Raw genomic sequence first — 21,233 nt, forward strand, 5'->3', positions numbered from 1 at the left:
CGTCTCTGTTCATATCTATGTTAACTTTGATCAACATTATAAAGATGTACAGTCACGGTGGCCGAGAGGTTAAGGCGTTGGACTCGAAATCCAATGGGGTTTCCCCGCACAGGTTCGAATCCTGTTCGTGACGATTCATTTTCAGTCATTCTGGTTCCCACGAATTGACAACTTTTGGTAAGCCATCACTACTATTCGTGGTTGCTAGACATTGTAAGATTATAGATTATTATATATTGCATAATTACCGGGTTTTGGGCGACAACCGATGTCGATCTGTGGGCATAAAACGAATTGGAATTTGATATCAAAGTGACTAAAAAGTTGCGATTTTTAGCCACTGTAATATAAAATCCATGAGTATAATGTGACAAATTAGGTCAAATTTGAAAAGGCTTTAGCATGGCACATCCATTTTTCACGTGCTAATGTGCTATTTTGCTCTCGCGCGGCTTGCTGCTGATGATGAAGCCCACTTGGTACAAACCGACTTGGTTTTCGTTACAGCATTTTGGTGTCTTGTTGATCACCGGAAGATGAGTAATTGTGTATTTTTTTTTTTACAAATATAACAAACCTGGAAATTCTAGTCATTATCAGCCGCCTCATCTATATAACAGCACACCCGTACTCCCCTCTCCCATGGAATAATGGAATCGACCAAGGAATATAAAAATGACCGGCGGCAGATACTGACGTAGTTTTGGGTGCGTTGTTAAATCAGGGGGAAGCGTGTCAAAGAGTGTGTAGATTTTATACAGCGTAACAGTGTTTTAGCGTTGTTTATGTACAATAGTCAGGGTCACTCTTAACATAACGCTTTTGTTTTTTATAACTAACATTACTGCTGTAGTAGGGGTCACAAATAGGCTTGTAAGCACTGAGCAGTTGTCAGCGACTTCGCGCTAGCAAAGCTAACAGCTCCTTTTGCTCAAGAAGAAGCACACAAAAGAAAGGCGATCGTTTGGTCTGATTAACTGCTAAAGTGCAGTCGTGTTGTCAATCGAAGGAGATACATCTCAAAGTAGCTGGTGTAATAAGGACGATCACTTCAGACAGTGGAACGGTCTAGTTGCTGCTGGGAAAAACAACAAAACCAATACGTGCGAGACAGACACACCAAGTTAGCGACTCCCAATTTCAGCCCAGTATCAGGAGGCGTTTTCTAGCTAAGGTTAATAGTGAAGTCAGTCGTTGATAACTAGCACCGTAGCTAACGTTATGTGAAGAAGGAAGTTAGCCATTATGGCGAGAACCGTGAAAAAAACATCCGCAAGAGATCCCTCGGAAATGAAGCGAAGGTAGCTAACGTTAGCTAACTCTTTAGTGAAGAACTGCTTGGCTGAAGCTAACTAGCCTGCTAGTGTTTAACTCGTTTGCAGAGAGGGCAATTGCCTCGGTGTTTAACTGGGTGTAGCTAGCGGGTAGGTGGCTGTCTCAAACTGATCCATTGTGCCGTTTAATGAACAAGTACGCGATTGCTAGCGTTAACTCCTCGTTACAGAGGTTGAACAAAGGCTTGGCTAAGCTAACGTTAGCAGTATATTTAGCTAGGCTAACACGTTACCTAACCATACACCCAAGAGTCACTGCTAAACGTTAGCAGGTCGACGTGACAGAAAGGCAGCTAGCGATCATAGCTCTTTAGCTTTGACCCACTCTTAACCATGGCAAACCCCACAACCGAGGCCTTGTTCTTAATAAAGGACGTGAAGCCTGGCTCGAAAAATTTGAATATCGTATTCATCGTTTTGGAAATAGGTAAGTTGTTGGAGCATCATGACACTGTGACGTGTGTTGTCTCATGCCGCTCGTTTCCGTTTTCTTAAAGGGGCCAATTGTACACATTTATTTGGCTAACGTTGTATCCCCACTCACAGCATGGCAAACGTCATATGGGTAGGTTAGCCCTCCCCCCTCACAGTGCTGGCTAGACTTGGGATGTATTAAGTGAATTGTGTTTTACATCCAACTTGACCTTGATTTGGTTGTCAGGGCGAGTGACTAAAACCAAGGATGGCCATGAGGTGCGATCCTGCAAGGTGGCAGACAAGAGTGGGAGCATTGCCATCTCTGTTTGGGACGAGCTTGGCAGTCTTATTCAAGCAGGGGACATCATCCGGCTGACCAGAGGGTAGGACTATTCTCACACTTGGGGCGCATGCGTGTCATTCACAGAACTTGTCCCATAATAATGAACATTTGACTTTTACAAGTGTCTGCTAGGTCTTTGCATTCCCCAACGTCCTTTTCAGTTAATGCGGGAGAATAAAAATACTTGCCTTAACAAGCAACTTAGTGTTTCAAGTTGCCCAGTGTTGTGCCAAAGTCCCCTGAAAATGTTTCCCTGGTGGTGTCTTCACTTCAGTTTCATACCAGAGAAGAGACTCCAGTATTGTCGATTTTGATCGCCTTTTTCCCCCCCGCAACAAACGGTGAAACACTTCCGAAACATTTCACGGGATTACAAAGAACGCAGCCTATGGAAGTAGAACTCTCATGAGAGGAGAATGAGATACGCTTATTTCCGATCTGATCACAAACCAGGAGCATCTGTTGAGTACAGAAGGAAATTCTCAAGACTATTGAGTTGATGTATTCAAGTAAATGTCCCTTATAATTTCCTTGTGCAGTTGCAAAGCATATCCCCAAGGGAAACACATTTTTAAGGGAATCAAATTTGTTGACGCAACGCTGTTTTACCAAACTTTGTTTACATGTACCTCTGTATTTGTGTTGGCTTGATAGATATGCATCCATTTGGAAGGGCTGCCTGACCCTGTACACTGGGAGAGGAGGAGACCTTCAGAAGATTGGAGAGTGAGTCGCCAGCGGGAATCTATTTATACGTAATAAGGAAGTCCTTGTCCCCACTGGCATTCTGCTGGTCATATCTCCCCTGCTCTCTGCCAGAACTATGCGCACACTAGGCCATATCTCCCCTACTCTCCGCCAGAACTATGCGCACACTAGGCCATATCTCCCCTACTCTCCGCCAGAACTATGCGCACACTAGGCCATATCTCCCCTGCTCTCTGCCAGAACTATGCACACACTAGGCCATATCTCCCCTGCTCTCTGCCAGAACTATGCACACACTAGGCCATATCTCCCCTGCTCTCTGCCAGAACTATGCGCACACTAGGCCATATCTCCCCTGCTCTCTGCCAGAACTATGCGCACACTAGGCCATATCTCCCCTACTCTCCGCCAGAACTATGCGCACACTAGGCCATATCTCCCCTACTCTCTGCCAGAACTATGCGCACACTAGGCCATATCTCCCCTGCTCTCTGCCAGAACTATGCGCACACTAGGCCATATCTCCCCTACTCTCCGCCAGAACTATGCGCACACTAGGCCATATCTCCCCTGCTCTCTGCCAGAACTATGCGCACACTAGGCCATATCTCCCCTACTCTCCGCCAGAACTATGCGCACACTAGGCCATATCTCCCCTACTCTCCGCCAGAACTATGCGCACACTAGGCCATATCTCCCCTACTCTCCGCCAGAACTATGCGCACACTAGGCCATATCTCCCCTGCTCTCTGCCAGAACTATGCGCACACTAGGCCATATCTCCCCTGCTCTCTGCCAGAACTATGCACACACTAGGCCATATCTCCCCTGCTCTCTGCCAGAACTATGCGCACACTAGGCCATATCTCCCCTGCTCTCTGCCAGAACTATGCGCACACTAGGCCATATCTCCCCTACTCTCCGCCAGAACTATGCGCACACTAGGCCATATCTCCCCTACTCTCTGCCAGAACTATGCGCACACTAGGCCATATCTCCCCTACTCTCTGCCAGAACTATGCGCACACTAGGCCATATCTCCCCTGCTCTCTGCCAGAACTATGCGCACACTAGGCCATATCTCCCCTACTCTCCGCCAGAACTATGCGCACACTAGGCCATATCTCCCCTACTCTCCGCCAGAACTATGCGCACACTAGGCCATATCTCCCCTACTCTCTGCCAGAACTATGCGCACACTAGGCCATATCTCCCCTACTCTCTGCCAGAACTATGCGCACACTAGGCCATATCTCCCCTACTCTCTGCCAGAACTATGCGCACACTAGGCCATATCTCCCCTGCTCTCTGCCAGAACTATGCACACACTAGGCCATATCTCCCCTACTCTCTGCCAGAACTATGCGCACACTAGGCCATATCTCCCCTACTCTCTGCCAGAACTATGCGCACACTAGGCCATATCTCCCCTACTCTCTGCCAGAACTATGCGCACACTAGGCCATATCTCCCCTGCTCTCTGCCAGAACTATGCGCACACTAGGCCATATCTCCCCTACTCTCCGCCAGAACTATGCACACACTAGGCCAGCGCATCTTGGGAAAATTGTCAACAACATAGTGGTTCTGATTCTTGGTTTAAAACAAACCTTGAAATACCGGTACACTAAAAGTTATTTTCTAAATGGTCAGACCATAGTCATTTTATCCTCAATGAAAATGCCATAAATGACCCAACTGTAATAGTCATTTTTAAAGCCTTGTTCACTACCATAAAATACTGAAACTGTTTTAGATATCTATAGGTATTGGGTATTTCTGTTAACTTCAAGTCCAAACCCTTGAACTACACTTGTCTTATTGTGGCTTCAAACTTGACCACGGGTGTATTTCTAGGTTTTCTGGGCCATAATGAACAGACAGCTTTATGTACCGGTACTCATGCTTTATTGTTCTAAGAAGAGATGATATTGCAAATTATCAAAATTGACACTGTACCTGTAGGTAGTTCCAAAAAAAAATATATATATATGTTTCCCATACATAAAGGAATTTGTGACGGGCCGCCACAAAAGGATTTTGACCGCCACAAAAAGATTTTGACCCAAAAAAAAAACGCTTTATTTTTTACAGTGCACCTGAACGCAACATGCAAGATACCCGCTGAATAAGTGTCCAATAAATGTTCATGTCATTCTGGCCAATACTTCTGTTATAGCATTTCAGTCTGGAATATGGAATATCTTTCAATAATCTATGATTTAGCTGCTAAATTGTCAAATACCGCCATCTGCTCGCTACCCAGGCACTTATGTATGTACTTAACCTAACTAACTATCCGGTGTGCACAACATTGTCAGCCTAAACTCCGGCTGACACTCCAAAAACCTACAATCCGCTACAGACAATGTATATTGTTTGTTTATTAACTGGCCCCTCGCCTTCTATCATTTCACGAAAGTGGCAAAGCAAGTTGAGTATCCCTGACCTATAGGGAGAAATTTAGTTTGTCATTGTAAACCCACAGCACAGTAATGATGACATGTTCTTCATAGATCTAGCCTTTTAATTTTGCTCTTAAGCTTTCTCAAAGTACACCAAATTCATGCATTTTACTTTAAAATGTTTGAAAAAAAATCCCGCGGGGGGCATGCACCCCGCACCCCCCTAGGGGGTCTGCGGCCCCCCACCACAAATACTCAAAATCCTGTGGGAACCACTGGTGCAGGTTTTGCAGGTCCGACCCTGGTCCTCCACCCCCGTCTCCCTGACACTGTGTGCGCGTGCCCGTTTCGAGCTGCTCTCTCCGTCCATAGCGTGCCGAAGAGAAAGTGAATTCTCCATTTTCATTTCCAGACGTTTCTTAAACTGTACCAACACTCATGTGCGTGTTTTACTGGCTTTCTCTCCCACACACATCTGGGTGCACTTCCCGTGCTCAAACACCCATGGGCCCAATCTCAATGTCCCAATCTCAATGTCCGCACTCACAGACTCTCAATGTCCGCACTCACAATGTCTGCACTCACAGACTCACAGACTTTGAGGCGTGTGCCCGCGAGGTGTGCGAGGGCTTAGGGCTGTCCCCACTGTCAAATCATCAAGTGCATGAGGGCTCTCGGGCAGACATTTTCGAGGCACTTTATGCAGACTTCCCGTAAGTCCGCAGCTCTGCAGACTTTGCACGAGGGGATTTCCCACAGTTCATAGCGTTGTGATGCTACATTTGGGTTACCGTGGTTACTAGGGGGGTTTCCCGGAAGTGTGAACGAAACTAAACGGATGGAAGGAGCTAACGTTACTGCTGCCAAAAAGAAGTTCACATGTAGGTGTATATTTTTTTTTATGTTTTTTTTTTTTGTCTTGTGAAGCGATGGGGGGAATGGATTGAGGGGTGGGAGGAAGGTGGCTGGAGCGGGTATACGAGGGATCAGCGTGACGTCACTTGCCACCCAGAAATGCGGAACCCCGCGGCAGTTAATAGTATGAGTTGTGCCAAACAAACGTTAATATCTCAAAACTATACATCGCATCGCTTATATTTTGACATTCAATTTCTGACAGAGCAGAATTAGCTCAATGATGTATAATATATACATATCGTGTTAAAGTTGTGTGAACTGTCGCAGTTTTTTAAATGTAAACCGTAAGTTGGCTAGAGTCAGACACACAAGCCTCGCGCCACTTGGGCTCCATAGGGTTCCATTGCCTCCCAGTGACGCGGTTTGTTTACCAAAATTATACTGTCACTGTTACAATCTTTTGCAAACTGAAACAAATAAAAAATATTGTAAACAAAAAAGTAAATGTAAGAGAACAAATCCCAACCCCACAAAGCCGCACTTGTTGTTGGTGTTGTCAGGGTAACGTGAGAGCGCTGTCCCATTCCTCTTTATACCATTTTGAGCCCTTGCAGCCTCTCTCACTCAATCACTTACCAGCTGATGTCAATTAAGTCTGTGAGGGCTCAGGGCTCAGTGCTTAGGGGGGACATTGAGATTGGGCCATAGTCAGCCACTTATAAAAAAAATGGGGGTGGCTTCACGTCAATGTTTCTTAAGCGGCGTTCACACCAAAGCGCTTTTTTCAGTCAGAACGCTATGAAAATCATGTTGAGAGCGCTTCCATTGTGCACAAAACACAGCGCACGGAGCGTTTTTTTTGTGCTCCGTTTGTTTTCCCCTGTAGTCGCGTGCAGTACAGATCAGAACACAACGACCACACGGACGGTAACCAGCTAGTTTTGTCTTTTTGATGTTGTTCACTGTCAACCTGAAAGCCAGATTATTGCCAATTCTGGCAGCAGCAGAGGTTGAAAATCCCTCGGGAGGAGAAAAGGTAGGAACAGTGAAAAAGACGATCAGGGCGCTTTTCCTCAATGTTCAACTTTTTTCAGCTTAAAAACGCCCACAGTGCTCCTCCAAAAACAACAGATGCCACCAGCGCTGAAACACCAGGTGCGTTCATTAAAAGAGGAGCACGTCTAGCGCGTCCTTACATAGAGTGAATTGCAGAAAGACGTTGGCAGCTCCAAAAACGCTATTTGGTCTGAATGGCCCCTTGAGCAACAGATGAGGTGTTGTTGCACTTAACTTTATATTCTATTCAAATCCTTATTCCAAACAAACATTGGGTTTCGGTTGTCTGAATGTTATTTTGAAAGATTTTCATTTTTGTCTCCCAGGTTCTGCATGGTGTATTCAGAAGTGCCCAACTTCAGTGAACCGAACCCAGACCTGCTAACCCAGAGCAACCAGCAAAACAAGTCTGTGAGTAGTGATATGTAGACTGTCCTTAATGCTGTGTAATTCCCCTCTGGAGCTTTTTAGTTGACCCCTTATTTAAAAATGTCAAGATCATACTTCCTACTTGTAATGACATTCTCTTCCTCCCCAATCTCTTACTGACAGGGTAAACCAGACCAGAATCAGCGGGGAAACTCTCCGCCCAATCAGAATTCAGGTACACCTGCCCCACCAGGTATGTTTAAGTGTATTTTCCGTTATGTCAATAGCTATCATGCTATCAATTGCTTTTAGGAAGCATCAGTTGGGCATATTCTAGGAAATTGCACTCATTGATGCTGATAATAGAAAATGAACATATCGCTCGTCTAATAGTGTATCCACACTGCAAAAGTTTATATCATGATGAAGCTCATTTACTATTTAATATTGAATTTGATATATAATAAACAATAGTTGGGCTTGTCATTTTGAAGAAACAAGTGACACAATGACAAATACAGATTACTTCACCTATGAACATGTAGGGCTGCACGATATGAGGAAAATCTGCGATTGCGATCGAGAATTCTTGAAACATGGGTAATTTATTGAAATGAGTGAAATTCTGGCCTATATTTTTTCACATATTTCAAGAATAGGATATTAAAGCTGCAGACTGTGCTTGTGTGCACCCTCTCCGCCTGTGATGGAGCAATTCCGAAAGTATATTCGAAAATGTAAATAGGAAGGTTAGCTTTTGCTAAAAAAAACAAACTGTAGTTGGCATGCACTCGGAAATTGCGTAGTATAAATAACCCCTTTTCGGGGGGTGGACCAACAAGGTAATCTGTTCTTCTCTAAGAACAATCAGTTTGTGGAGCTGCCATGAGTTGAGTGGAGCTACAGAATATGCACTCTATTAATTAAATAATATACACATTTTTGATAACCAATGGCAAATTTGACGTTCAGTTGCCAACGTTCTGTAGAGGCTTAATGATTATCCGTCTAAACCCCTCCACCACACATCTTGTGTGATTGCTGCCTCGCTGAACTACTACTACTGCTTGCTTGCCTGTTGTGTGCTAGCATGGGCGCCGAAATGAAAATAAACCTGTTCAGCTACACATGCCGAGAGGCCTGGAGGTAGAGGGTGATGCGCAGGGAAATACAGAGGGGCCATGTATACCCACCAGCAGATGGAGGTAGAGAGTGATGTGCAGGGAGATACAGAGAGGAGTCATGTAGACCCACCAGCAGACAGGGAGATGTAGACCCACCAGCAGACCACCAGGTTTGTCAGTTTACGCAGATGCCAGTAAATAACTGCATGTGTTCAGTTCCACAGATTTGTGACTTATCACCAGATTATATTATCATTCATTATTATACTCTAGCATTGATTAAAATACCTCAAATCAATTAAATTAAATTATATTAAGATTTGAGGAATTTTCTGTTTAGGATGCCTTCATGGTACGTGATGAACAAAACCTGTAGTACAATCGCAGATTGTAGTTTTAAGACGTAGTACAACGTTATGTTCGATAAGTTGGCTATTTGTGTTGTCTCGTTTCTTTATTTGTTTGCGGTGTGGTGCTGATGTGTTGTTTTTACCCCCACAGGTAACGGTGCCATGCAACCATTTGCCAACAACAACAACCCGCCACCTGGCGCACCCCGTGATTCTGCATTTGGGAGCGCCGGGCGCCCCAACGGCCGGTCGCCTGGCAACGGCACCCCTCCAGTTAGTGTTGCTGGACCCCAAACAGCCACTAAACCCTCGGCTGCCATTAGCAACGGCAGGGACCCACGGCGTGCCAAAAGATAAAACTGGAGATGGGGAGGGGGGATCATGCGGGGAAGCCACATAACCCATTTCCCCCTTCCCCTTTTTAACCCATCTACCCTTCCACCTATCGCAGCCTACACTGGCTTTCACGACTAGGAGATACATTATAGCCATTATACTAGTATCATTTTTATACAGGCTTGGGGCCTGTGTCCACCTAGCGTCTTTTTCCGACTGTTAAACGCTGGGAGTGCGCTGGGGAGCGCTGATCCCAGCGCACAATATACAAGGAAGCGGTCTGAAACTAACGTTAGTTCAGCTTGATAGCCGACGGCTAGCAGGCTAACAACACAGGTACAGGTAGGCTACGCTATTAAAAGCGATAAGCGCAAGACTCACCAGAAATATTAAGTGTCTAGCCAATCTGCTCCCACAATTGAGCCGTTCTGTCTCTGTTGCGATAGTTTCTCCATATGATTAGTTGCCAGAAAAGGAGCACCCGACACCAGCGTCTTTCTGAAAAGTTAAAATATTTTCAGCTGGGAGTCGGGCGCACAAAAAAACGGCGGAGCGCTGCGAAAAATAGACTCTGGGTGCAGCGCACTTTCTCTAGACGTCCGTGTGCGCTCGCATACGCTCCACCCCCCCCACCCCCCCCCATTGGAAACGACTGAAAAAAGACGCTGGACCTGAGGAAAAGACGCTAGGTGGACACAGGCCCTAACTTAGTCAAATGTGTCATTTGTTGAATAGTGCAAGTAGTGCTCTGTTAGCAGCACGGTGTGTGATGGTGATCTCCCACTTGATGCACTAGCAGGACCTATTCGACTGTCGAGAGCTTTGGTGCATGACGTATTAGTCGGCTGCGTCACACCCGTGACCCTTGACCTGGAAGTCTCGCTGCAATTTGCCAGTTGTGTGCCAGTGTTACCTCCACCCACACCACCCGAACTCCCCCCCCCCCCCCCCCAATTTTGTTCTTTGAAACTATACACCCTACTTGTTCTTTGAAACTATACACCCTACTTGAACACTCGATGCACTTTCTCCTCTTAATTTATAGCGGAAACTCTCGCCGTCGTTCAATTCAGGAAATCGCTTTCTGCTTTTCAGTGGAGAAAAAAAGGCCTTGAATTGGTGAAAAATGTTCTTGGACTGGACGCACAAGCGAAACGTCAAAGGGTCTTCCCTCTCTTAACCAAATGGTATCAGAAGTGACTCTGTGAAAGGAAAGGTGATAGTTTTGACTTTTTAACGGGTAGACTAGAATTGGATCCGATTTCGCCGAGACTTTTTTTTTTTTCCACAAGACTTTTTTTTTTTCTCTCTCTCCATCAGTTGTACCTTCATGAAGGTGGGACCACTTAAATACTGGCAAAGGGGTTCATAAAATAAATTTTTACAATAATTCTGCTGCCACCTGGGAATTTCTGTAGTCTTTTTTGATAGTCAAGTTTACACTTTCAGCCATTGTTCAAGGCAGCATCCCATTCCACCAGAAGGTCACAACAATGAACAACTCGCTGGTCATTCACTGTTCCGGAGCCAAAGTTCCTTTCCCCTTTTCAGTTATTCGAGGTACACAAAAACAACGCTGTTAGTGTCAAAGTCTGTGTGGTGCTGTCCAGTTCTGCAGCACTCAAAACAAAGTATCACAAAGTGCCTCACACTAGTGTAATGATAGATCACATTTTTTAACGTCTAGCCCTATTTGCTATTTAGCAATGATGATTGGTCGAGCTCTTTCTCAGCATAGCACAGTTCCTCATAGTAACTCTAGAAAGTTTTGCAAAAACGAATGCAAGGTCAATGGGGTCTCGCTCCTGAAATGTATAAGCTGACCGAGGCTCTAACAGGTCGTCCACCATGTGCAGTGTGCACACAGTAACATGTCCACCATGTGCAGTGTGCGCACAGTAACATGTCGTCCACCATGTGCAGTGTGCACACACAGTAACATGTCGTCCACCATGTGCAGTGTGCACACAGTAACATGTCCACCATGTGCAGTGTGCGCACAGTAACATGTCGTCCACCATGTGCAGTGTGCACACACAGTAACATGTCGTCCACCATGTGCAGTGTGCACACAGTAACATGTCCACCATGTGCAGTGTGCGCACAGTAACATGTCGTCCACCATGTGCAGTGTGCACACAGTAACATGTCCACCATGTGCAGTGTGCACACACAGTAACATGTCGTCCACCATGTGCAGTGTGCACACAGTAACATGTCGTCCACCATGTGCAGTGTGCGCACACAGTAACATGTCGTCCACCATGTGCAGTGTGCACACACAGTAACATGTCCACCATGTGCAGTGTGCGCACAGTAACATGTCGTCCACCATGTGCAGTGTGCACACAGTAACATGTCCACCATGTGCAGTGTGCACACACAGTAACATGTCGTCCACCATGTGCAGTGTGCACACAGTAACATGTCGTCCACCATGTGCAGTGTGCGCACACAGTAACATGTCGTCCACCATGCGCAGTGTGCACACACAGTAACATGTCGTCCACCATGTGCAGTGTGCGCACACAGTAACATGTCGTCCACCATGCGCAGTGTGCACACAGTAACATGTCCACCATGCGCAGTGTGCACACACAGTAACATGTCGTCCACCATGTGCAGTGTGCACACAGTAACATGTCGTCCACCATGTGCAGTGTGCACACAGTAACATGTCGTCCACCATGTGCAGTGTGCACACAGTAACATGTCGTCCACCATGTGCAGTGTGCACACACAGTAACATGTCCACCATGCGCAGTGTGCACACAGTAACATGTCGTCCACCATGTGCAGTGTGCACACAGTAACACGTCCTCCACCATGTGCAGTGTGCACACACAGTAACACGTCCTCCACCATGTGCAGTGTGTGCACACAGTAACATGTCGTCCACCATGTGCAGTGTGTGCACACAGTAACATGTCATCCACCACGTGCAGTGTGCGCACACAGTAACACGTCCTCCACCATGTGCAGTGTGCGCACACAGTAACATGTCATCCACCACGTGCAGTGTGCACACACAGTAACATGTCATCCACCACGTGCAGTGTGCACACAGTAACATGTCCACCATGCGCAGTGTGCACACAGTAACATGTCCACCATGCGCAGTGTGCACACAGTAACATGTCGTCCACCATGTGCAGTGTGCGCACACAGTAACATGTCGTCCACCATGTGCAGTGTGCACACAGTAACATGTCATCCACCATGTGCAGTGTGCACACAGTAACATGTTGTCCACCATGTGCAGTGTGCACACAGTAACATGTCCACCATGTGCAGTGTGCGCACCACCATGTGCAGTGTGCACACAGTAACATGTCCACCATGCGCAGTGTGCACACAGTCAACCTCATTGAGCTTCAGTCAAGCTTGTTCATACAGGAGCGTGCCGTGACCCCGTTGACCTTGCATTAGTTCCCACAACATTCCAGAGCTTCTGAGGAACATGATGGATTGTGCTGAGGAACATCTCCACCACTCAACATCATCATTGGTTAAGTAGCAAATAGGACTTTGAAAGAACTTGTCCCTTTTTAATGCAGGTCAATGAAGTGTGGGAGAGCTGGCCATCGTGAAGCCTTTCCTGGCAATGGGCACCACGATGCCAATAAACAGCTCTTAACATTTTGAAGCACAAGCTTTAAGATGCTCTTGAAGAAATGTGATATTTCATTACATGGCACCATCTAGTGTCGAGTAATGTGAACTACAGTGGCATTACTTTTTCCCTATGTACCCGAAGTACAAACGATAGGATGGTGATGCGCCTCCTGAAAACACGGAAGGCAGGTGCTGCATCCACAAGGAGGACTCGTGTATCTAGCAAGGAAGCTCGGCACACTAGCCCCGCCCCCCCTTCCCGTGTGTTGCGTTATTGGCACCACAAAAAGTGACATTTTGAGCACACCGAAGGAGAGAGCAGTGTGACTGAAACATCACTTTGTGGTGTCCCCGTTTTGAAACCATGCATTGCAAACAAGAGCACGCATTGCTCCATATCCCCTTTGTTGCACCAAGCACGTAGACTCTTCACTTTATAGTGTGTATTTGTGGGTCTTCTTCACGTTGCCCCATTTCAACTTTGACGCACCACTAGGCCCTTTGCTTCTGCTAAACGCCTCCGCAGTGTCAGAGCGCTCCCATGCTCATGGGTGTCAAATGAGTACATGTAGTCATGAGATCTGATCTATCCGCTCTTGCGAAATAAAAGGGCGCAAGAATCCTCTCCGATGGTCGAGATGTAAAGAGATTTGGCCCCGTTCAGGTCTTTAAACGCCTGTAAAGTGCCATGTCTTACGGGTATAACAGTAGGACTATCGTAGAGAAACGGTCGGCCATATTGTTTATGTACAATTTAATGAGTAGTGATGCACCACCGCTGCTATATAAAGTTATCATTGGAATAAGTCAAGCACATTTCCATCTAAAGCTTCCAAGAAGCCGCCCTGTTTAAGAGTATTCACAAGCATGTTTAGAGTATTCACAAGCACCTCGACATGACTCCGGTCATCACTCCTATAGTACATGAGATTTCAGTGGAAGTAAGCCTGTATTTAATCATCTGATCTCCAGGTCCTACAGGTTTTCACCACTATCTTCATGCTAGAACTGCTTATCTGACCCTGCTGACCTTCCTGGTGAAGTCACTACTTGTGACACTGGAGGTTGGAACATAATGAGAAGTGTGGCAGGAAGTACTGCTGGAGACTCGTGTGTCAACCGATATGCTGCATGTCATGAGTTGAGAACTTCCTCAACAACACTGGTTTAAATAAGTCGTTTTTGTCCATCAGAAATGCCGGGCCGTGACATGTTCTTTGTTCATCTGTTGATAAGTTAGAACTCCAGTGCTGATTATTTTATTTTATTCATGGCATCTATGTAGTCTACCAATAGTCGCAGCTTCACTTTTGCTGTTTGTGTGACAGCACTGCCACCTCTCGTGACACTGATGAGTAATGTGGCTTGGGGTACTTTCTAACAAACTACTGTGGTTTATAAATATTGAGATGGTGTGTTATTCTGTACTACAAAACAGTGGCATAGCCAAACATTGCTATTAATACACTTAAATAGGCTAAGAACAGTTTCTCTGCACTTTTTGCTATTCACCAGGAAGAAGATGGACAAATATGAAAGTATTATTAAAGATACTTTAAATAAGAGGTAAGAAAACAGTATCACCCCTCTACTTTCCAAAGCACGGTATTGGAAATCTACGCTTGACCTTGATACACGGATTGAGTGTATGTCAGCTGCAAATGAATAATATCGTGAAAATGGGTTTAAAGATAATATATATAGTAAAATAATACAATCATAACAGAATTGGCGACCCCAAGTCAGACCCATAATTAATGTTAACCTCCATGAAATATCCTGGATTCAGGTTTAAACTGCATGCTACTAGGCAAACAACAGTATGGTGAGGGGAGGGGTCTAGAGAAATACAATCTTCTGTCCTTGTGTTCTTGTGACATACTTATAGTGCCTCCTGTGAGACAAGACGCCAAAATGACTGGTGAGTTTTTCATTCTCAGCTACGTTCATTTATATCATTTTAATTTATTCAAACTAGACAGGTAATTGAACTATTCATATTCCTTAGCTTTTTTTGCAAAGTGTATTGTCCATTCTGGTAACAGGGATTTACTTTGTTTAAAAAAAAAAAGTTGTATTAATTGTAATTGAATATGGTATGGAAGATGTTAAGAAATCTAGTTAACGTCAAATATTTTGTTCTTTGAAAATAGTGGATATTGGTTCATTAGAAGGCAAACATATTTATTTGGATAAGGAATATGTCATGTATCTTGAGAAAACAAATTGATTTTATACATCAATGATACATACACATTCAGAGTTCGGGGGGGGGGGGGGGGTGAACCCTCACCTTAAAAATACAATACTCTGATTTCAAGCTACAGCAGTTTTATCATACTTGGCTGCTCTTATGAGCTCAAAATGAAAATTCTGACATTAACTCCTCACACCAGTTGAAACAGGTGAAGATTGTCCATATAGCACACGGGGAAGTTGCCAGCACAACTGGAGTGAAAACCAGTCACCATTCAGTTGTAGCCTCCTGTACTGAAGTCAAAGGGGACTGGTTTTGGCTGGCGTTGTGCTGGTAACCTCCCTCCCATGTGTGCTATATGGACACACTTCACCTGTGTTTCAACTGGCATGAGTGACAGCATTTTCATTCTGGGGTGAACTGTACATTTATGGGCCCAGTAGTTTTGCAGTGTGTTCACAAGGTGTGTTGAAGTTGCTGTCACCCTCTAGTGCAGTTGGTCCCAGGGTAGGGAATTCACTTTTCTAAACCAGGGCTATTTTTGCCCCTGTAATAATATATTTCGGCCCGGGGATTTTTGGATAATTTCCAGGGCAATTTTATCAAATGTTGGGAAATACCCTAGTTGCACCTAGGTAGCATGACAGACCAATCAATGACTCTTATCAAGCATATTTTATTTCTAAAAGTTCATAAACAATCACAGTTAAAGATTGCAAATACAGAATGTAAAAATACAGAACGTATTAAACTAAATGTTATGAGGGCATTTAAAAGTCCCATGTACCCCTTAGGGTCGCGACCCTAAGTGGGGTCGCCTGGAATACAAATAGGGTTGCCTGATTATTATTATTTTTTTACACCACACACAATTTAATACTACCAAAGATGATTAGGGTCACTTGCAATTTTTTTAAATATTTCTTTTAGTTAAACGTTTTTTTAGTTTAAAGCATTTAAAGTGCCAAGATTTCAGTTTTGTTCTCTTGGGTGACACCTATGGCAATGAGTGATGCAGGGGAGATCCACAGTGTTGCATTATGGGACATTACTGTCACATAATGTCACTATATACTGCAAAGGCTTCCATCAATGGACCATAGCCTCAATCAACCTTGTGAGTGACTCTTATTTTTATTTATTTAGATGGAAATCTTTGAGATTATAACTCAGGATTCTGAGAATAAAGTCAGAATTCCGAGTTACTTTGTTATTTTGAGGAAAAAGTGTGAATTCTGCGGGGGGGGGAAAGAAGCATACTATGTGACATCACTGATGATATTATCGATGGCGTCCCGGAATTTGAATGTCTCGTCGGGTCCCTCGATTTTTGTGACGTCAAAGTAGGGTCACAAGCCAAAAAAGGTTGGGAACCCCTGCTCTAGTGGCCGACGATTTTTTTAAAATTGGGGCTTTAAAGCTGCTACGAGCAAGATTTTCGATTGTTATTAAACGGTCTAAATTTAATATGGATGCCTCACATCTTACCTCTAATAGACGAGACCGACACAGAGTAGTCTCGCTTGAACGCCGAGTGAATCAGCGAGTGTTGTCTTGATGTGCGGGCCGGTGTCATCAGGAAGTGAAATGAAACGGTTTGTGGCAGCCACTTCGGCCATAACCACAAAATTACTTTCAAACAAACTGTTAGAATATAACGAGAGATGTTCGCGAGAGCACAAAGTAGCGACGACAGCTGTTTTGCGTCTGTTGCTACGGCCGTAAAATGTATCGCTCTTTCGCTCTGCCTAGCAACTGTTTACAGCTGCGGTAAACTGTTTCGCTCTGCTTAGCAACAGACCCAAAACAAGGACGGCTTTCCTCGCTACATCAAAAGGCGTTCTACTCTCGCGAACATCTCTCGTTATATTCTAACAGTTTGTTTGAAAGTAATTTTGTAATTTTGTGGTTATGGCCGAAGTGGCTGCCGTAAACTGTTTCGTTTCACTTCCTGATCTGCCCGGCCCGCACACATAGACTATAATCATCAAGACAGCACTCGCCGATTCACTCGGCGTTGGTCTCATCTACTATTAGAGTTAAGATGTAACAATCGAAAATCTTGCTCGTAGCTGCTTTAACTAATGCAATATACATAGATTTACAGTCTTTCCATCCATTTTCCTTTGTATGACTCATTTTCTTTTCCAACTTTGTTTTTCAGATCCAAACACCTCTGCTTTTACTCTTAATAACTTTGAGGAGATTTATAATTTTCTCAACTATTCTTATGTTGACGACGATGAGTTTATCATTGACCCCTTAACGCAGCCGTGTGACACCTGGTCCATCTCCGATGCAGTGACAGGTGCCGTCTGTGTGTTTTACGTTGTCATCTTTCTGCTGGCCATACCCGGAAACCTGGTAGTGGGGCTCGTGATTGGCTTGACCAAGCATGCCCTGTCACCCTCTGACCTCTACCTCCTGCACCTGGCAGTGGCTGACATCTTGCTGGCGATCACCCTCCCTTTCTGGGCCACCTCTGTGACGCTGGGCTGGGTGTTCGGAGACGGCATGTGTAAAATAGTCAGCATCCTCCAAGAGCTTAGCTTCTACACCAGCATCCTCTTCCTGACCTGCATCAGCGTGGACCGCTACCTGGTGATCGTGCGCGCAATGGAGGCGCGCAAGGCTAACCGACGGCTAGTCAGCTGGGGCGTCTGCGGCGCCGTTTGGCTCGCCGGCGGACTTCTGTCTCTGCCGGGCCTGTTCAATTCCTCCGTCCCTTCCGGCAAACCCATTCGGCACGCGTGTGTCGAGCGGTACGACGCCAGCAGCGCCGACGAGTGGAGACTGGCCACCAGAGTTCTTCGCCACACCCTGGGCTTTGTCGTTCCCTTGGTCGTCATGCTGACCTGTTACGGCGTGACCATCCAACGCCTCCTGCACACCCGCGGCGGGTTCCAGCGGCAGCGCGCCATGAGGGTGATTGTGGCCGTGGTCATTGCCTTCCTGCTGTGCTGGACACCGTACCACCTGGCGGTGATGGCAGACACCATCCTCAGGGCGAAGATAGTGCCGCACGAGTGCCCGGCGAGGAAAGCGGTGGACCAGGCCATGTTTGCCACCCAGAGTCTGGGCTTGCTCCACAGCTGTGTGAACCCGGTGCTGTACGCCTTCGTGGGGGAGAAGTTCAGGAGGAGCTTGGCTCAGCTGCTGAGGAAGGCGGGCGTTCTGGAGAGAACATCGGCGACGAGAGCGAGCCGCTCGTCATTGTCGTCAGAGATCACGTCCACGGTCATGTGAGATCACCAAAGGCGGGCGTGTGTGTGTGTGTGCGTGTGTGTGTGTGTGTGTGTGTGTGTGTGTGTGTTCAGGTGTGTGATTGAGTTAATTATAATCTGCATGTAATTTTTGTGAAATATCACATCCTGCCGCTAGATATAATAATAATCAAACCTCTGCCGTTTCAGTAATTTGCAATTGTTGATTAAACTTACTTTGTACTCTTTCAGATTTGTAAATACGTATTTGTACATAGTTGAATGGGTTAGTATTCCCCCCCCCCCACAGAAAATAGGAAAAGTGAAAGACATTGCTGTCACAGGAGGAAATGGTTGCCCTCAACCCTTTAAGACCTGATGCAGCGTCTGTGTCGTTAACCCTTTCAGCAAAGAGACTTTCTACACTATCCCTCAGGTTCTAGATACAGATACTTTCTACACTATGCCTCAGGTTCTAGATACAGGTTCAAAGATACTTTCTACACTATCCCTCAGGTTCTAGATACAGGTTCAAAGATACTTTCTACACTATCCCTCAGGTTCTAGATACAGGGGGGTCAAACTCATGTTAGTCCACGGTCCACATGCCACCCAATTTGGTGTCAAGTGGGCCAGACAATGAAAATCAATAATCAATAGTAAGCTATGACAAAACCTCCACATTCTCCAGTTTCTTTTAGTGTAAAGAATTACATGTACATTTTAAAGACCCTGGAAACCTAAATCCACAAAAACCCATGTAATTTTGGGTCTTATGTGAGTAATTATAAGCCTCAAAAAGTTTGAGGCATTAGTTTCAACCCAAATCCTAAATATCTCCATTTCTATGTGTATATATATACATATATATATATATATATATATATATATATATATATATATATTTATAAAAAAAAAAATCTTTTTTTTTCTTCTTTTCTTTTTCGTGAGGCAGCTTTGAATTGGGCGGTGCTGAACTGCTTCAAACTCCCCACCTGGTGACATCACTAGGCGGAGCCAATCAGTGACGTAGTTTGCAGTTGTCCATTCAACAAAACCTTGGTGCCCCCGCAGCCCGCTGGGGCCGGCCGTGACAGAGTGCTGAGCTGCCAGGCAGCATTTGAGGAAATTGCTCGGGGACGGTCCTCACCTCCAGGGAGACACATTTCTTTAAATGCATGTTTCAAAAGTCTGTACATTAAATACATCTCGTCGCTGTCGCGGCAGGACCTAGAATCTCCACAACAGCATCTTTTCAGGAAGTAGAAAAAAAAACCTGTTTGCTCTTAAAATACTGAACTAAACGTCGTCAAAGTTGGCACATGTCTTAATTATAGTTTGTTTCCCGCTGAATGTGTCATTACTTTATTAATATCTTACCTGGATAAGCTCAAATGATGTTTGTTTATGTTATCAGTCCGACTTGGAAGCACTCTCTCCCAGCCAGTCAGGCGCTGATGGCCGCCTCCCCTCTGGTATGCACATGCACGAGCCGCGAGCTCCGGGCCGCGGCGACGCACGCAGCCAAGCAGCAGTGCTCCTCGCCTCTCATGGCCGAGGCGGGGGCTTTGGCATGGGGATGAGAACAGTCTGACATAACATAACGTTAACGTTACTTTATTCTCATCAGAAACCACTCCGATTTGCATGTTTAAACAAGTTTGCAGCCTAGGAATTACTGGAAAACATTGTATTTATCTATTTACGTCAGAGGAAGCCACGTAGGGTTATCTCAGCTACCATCAAGCACATTATCTACTGTCTGTACTGTGCATTACAATCAGTGGTGTAGTGGAGGGTAAACACAATTGACCCACCTCTTTGAAATGAGGCAGATAGTTTACTCACCTATTTTCAGATCAACTGTATCAATCAATGAGGGCAAACAAGGTGGATAAACGACTCACCTTGGAGAGTTTACCCACCTCTGTATTTATCACTACACCCCTGATTACAATTGATGGCAACTGTGCAATTCTCTATAGTCAAAGGTAATGAAAATAGCTGAGCATTTAGTGATTAATACAGATCACATGAATAGGCCACTTACCTACTGACCATATTATCTACCTCACATAATCACTTATATTAATTGGTACTTTGTAGGAGGAGGCACAACCTGCTACCTCTTAGCCTTCACAAGTGCCTCAATTTGGATTGAAGGACTTTTCACTGCAATTTTCACGCTTTGCAGAGTCATCCTTTGGGCCGCATTGGCCCCTTTGGGGGGCCGGATCTGTCCCGGTCGGACCGCATGTTTGACACCCCTGTTCTAGAAGGTTGTTTCAGAAGCACCTTAGGTTTCAGATTGCTATTCATGTTCAAAGTAGACTTGCCTTAAATTAGAGGAACCAAAACAAGTATTTGTGTTTCACAAGTTAATGAGTTTACTGTAAGTTAATTTTCAACAATATTGTACAGGTTTGTTGTGTTTGACGAATGTATTATGCAACTTTGATATCAATCATACTGTATGTATACCAAGGACTGATTGCTTAATATGAACCCAATTGTAAAATAATAATAATAATTTATAATCTTGCTGTTTGCTGCTCTTTGCCTTTCATAAGCGATTTAGAGGAAACCGTCTAGCCTATTTCTCAAGTGTCTTGTGTTTAAATTACACCACTCCAAAAACAATCTGGTTTTCAATGTTATGGTGAAATATTGTAGTTTTACTTTCATGAACACACCAGTCAAATGTTTTGACACACACATAACGGAACGTACTGCTTCTCACGGTCTTGAAGCAATGTTGATCTAAAGGCTGCTGCTTGAAATGAGTGAAGTTGATCCCTGTGTATTACTTTCTTTCCAAAACCTTTCAAAGGGCGGTTACTTCAAAAGAATCTAAAATATCAGATTGGACTAAACTTTTCATGGCATATCATTCTATTTGTGTTTTGCATAGTTTTGAT

General features: G+C 44.9%; 2 protein-coding genes across 2 annotated transcripts; both read left to right on the forward strand.

The window, feature by feature from the left end:
* Positions 1–727: 727 nt before the first annotated feature.
* On the forward strand, positions 728–10,637 carry nabp1a (nucleic acid binding protein 1a). The gene is made up of 6 exons (XM_083638467.1): positions 728–1,761; positions 1,996–2,134; positions 2,749–2,820; positions 7,448–7,532; positions 7,674–7,743; positions 9,116–10,637. Exons 1-6 carry the CDS (start codon positions 1,668–1,670, stop codon positions 9,319–9,321), a joined length of 666 nt encoding a protein of 221 aa, XP_083494593.1. The 5' UTR covers positions 728–1,667; the 3' UTR covers positions 9,322–10,637.
* Positions 10,638–14,829: 4,192 nt separating this feature from the next.
* LOC310777974 (C-X-C chemokine receptor type 2-like) lies at positions 14,830–18,483 on the forward strand (the record flags this gene model as incomplete). The annotated part of the gene is made up of 2 exons (XM_083638304.1): positions 14,830–14,836; positions 17,277–18,483. 2 exons carry the CDS (start codon positions 14,830–14,832, stop codon positions 18,356–18,358), a joined length of 1,089 nt encoding a protein of 362 aa, XP_083494430.1. The 3' UTR covers positions 18,359–18,483.
* Between the last annotated feature and the right edge of the window lie 2,750 nt (positions 18,484–21,233).

This window comes from Poromitra crassiceps, assembly GCF_964638095.1.
Source record: "Poromitra crassiceps genome assembly, chromosome: 6".
NCBI classification, from domain to species: domain Eukaryota; kingdom Metazoa; phylum Chordata; class Actinopteri; order Beryciformes; family Melamphaidae; genus Poromitra; species Poromitra crassiceps.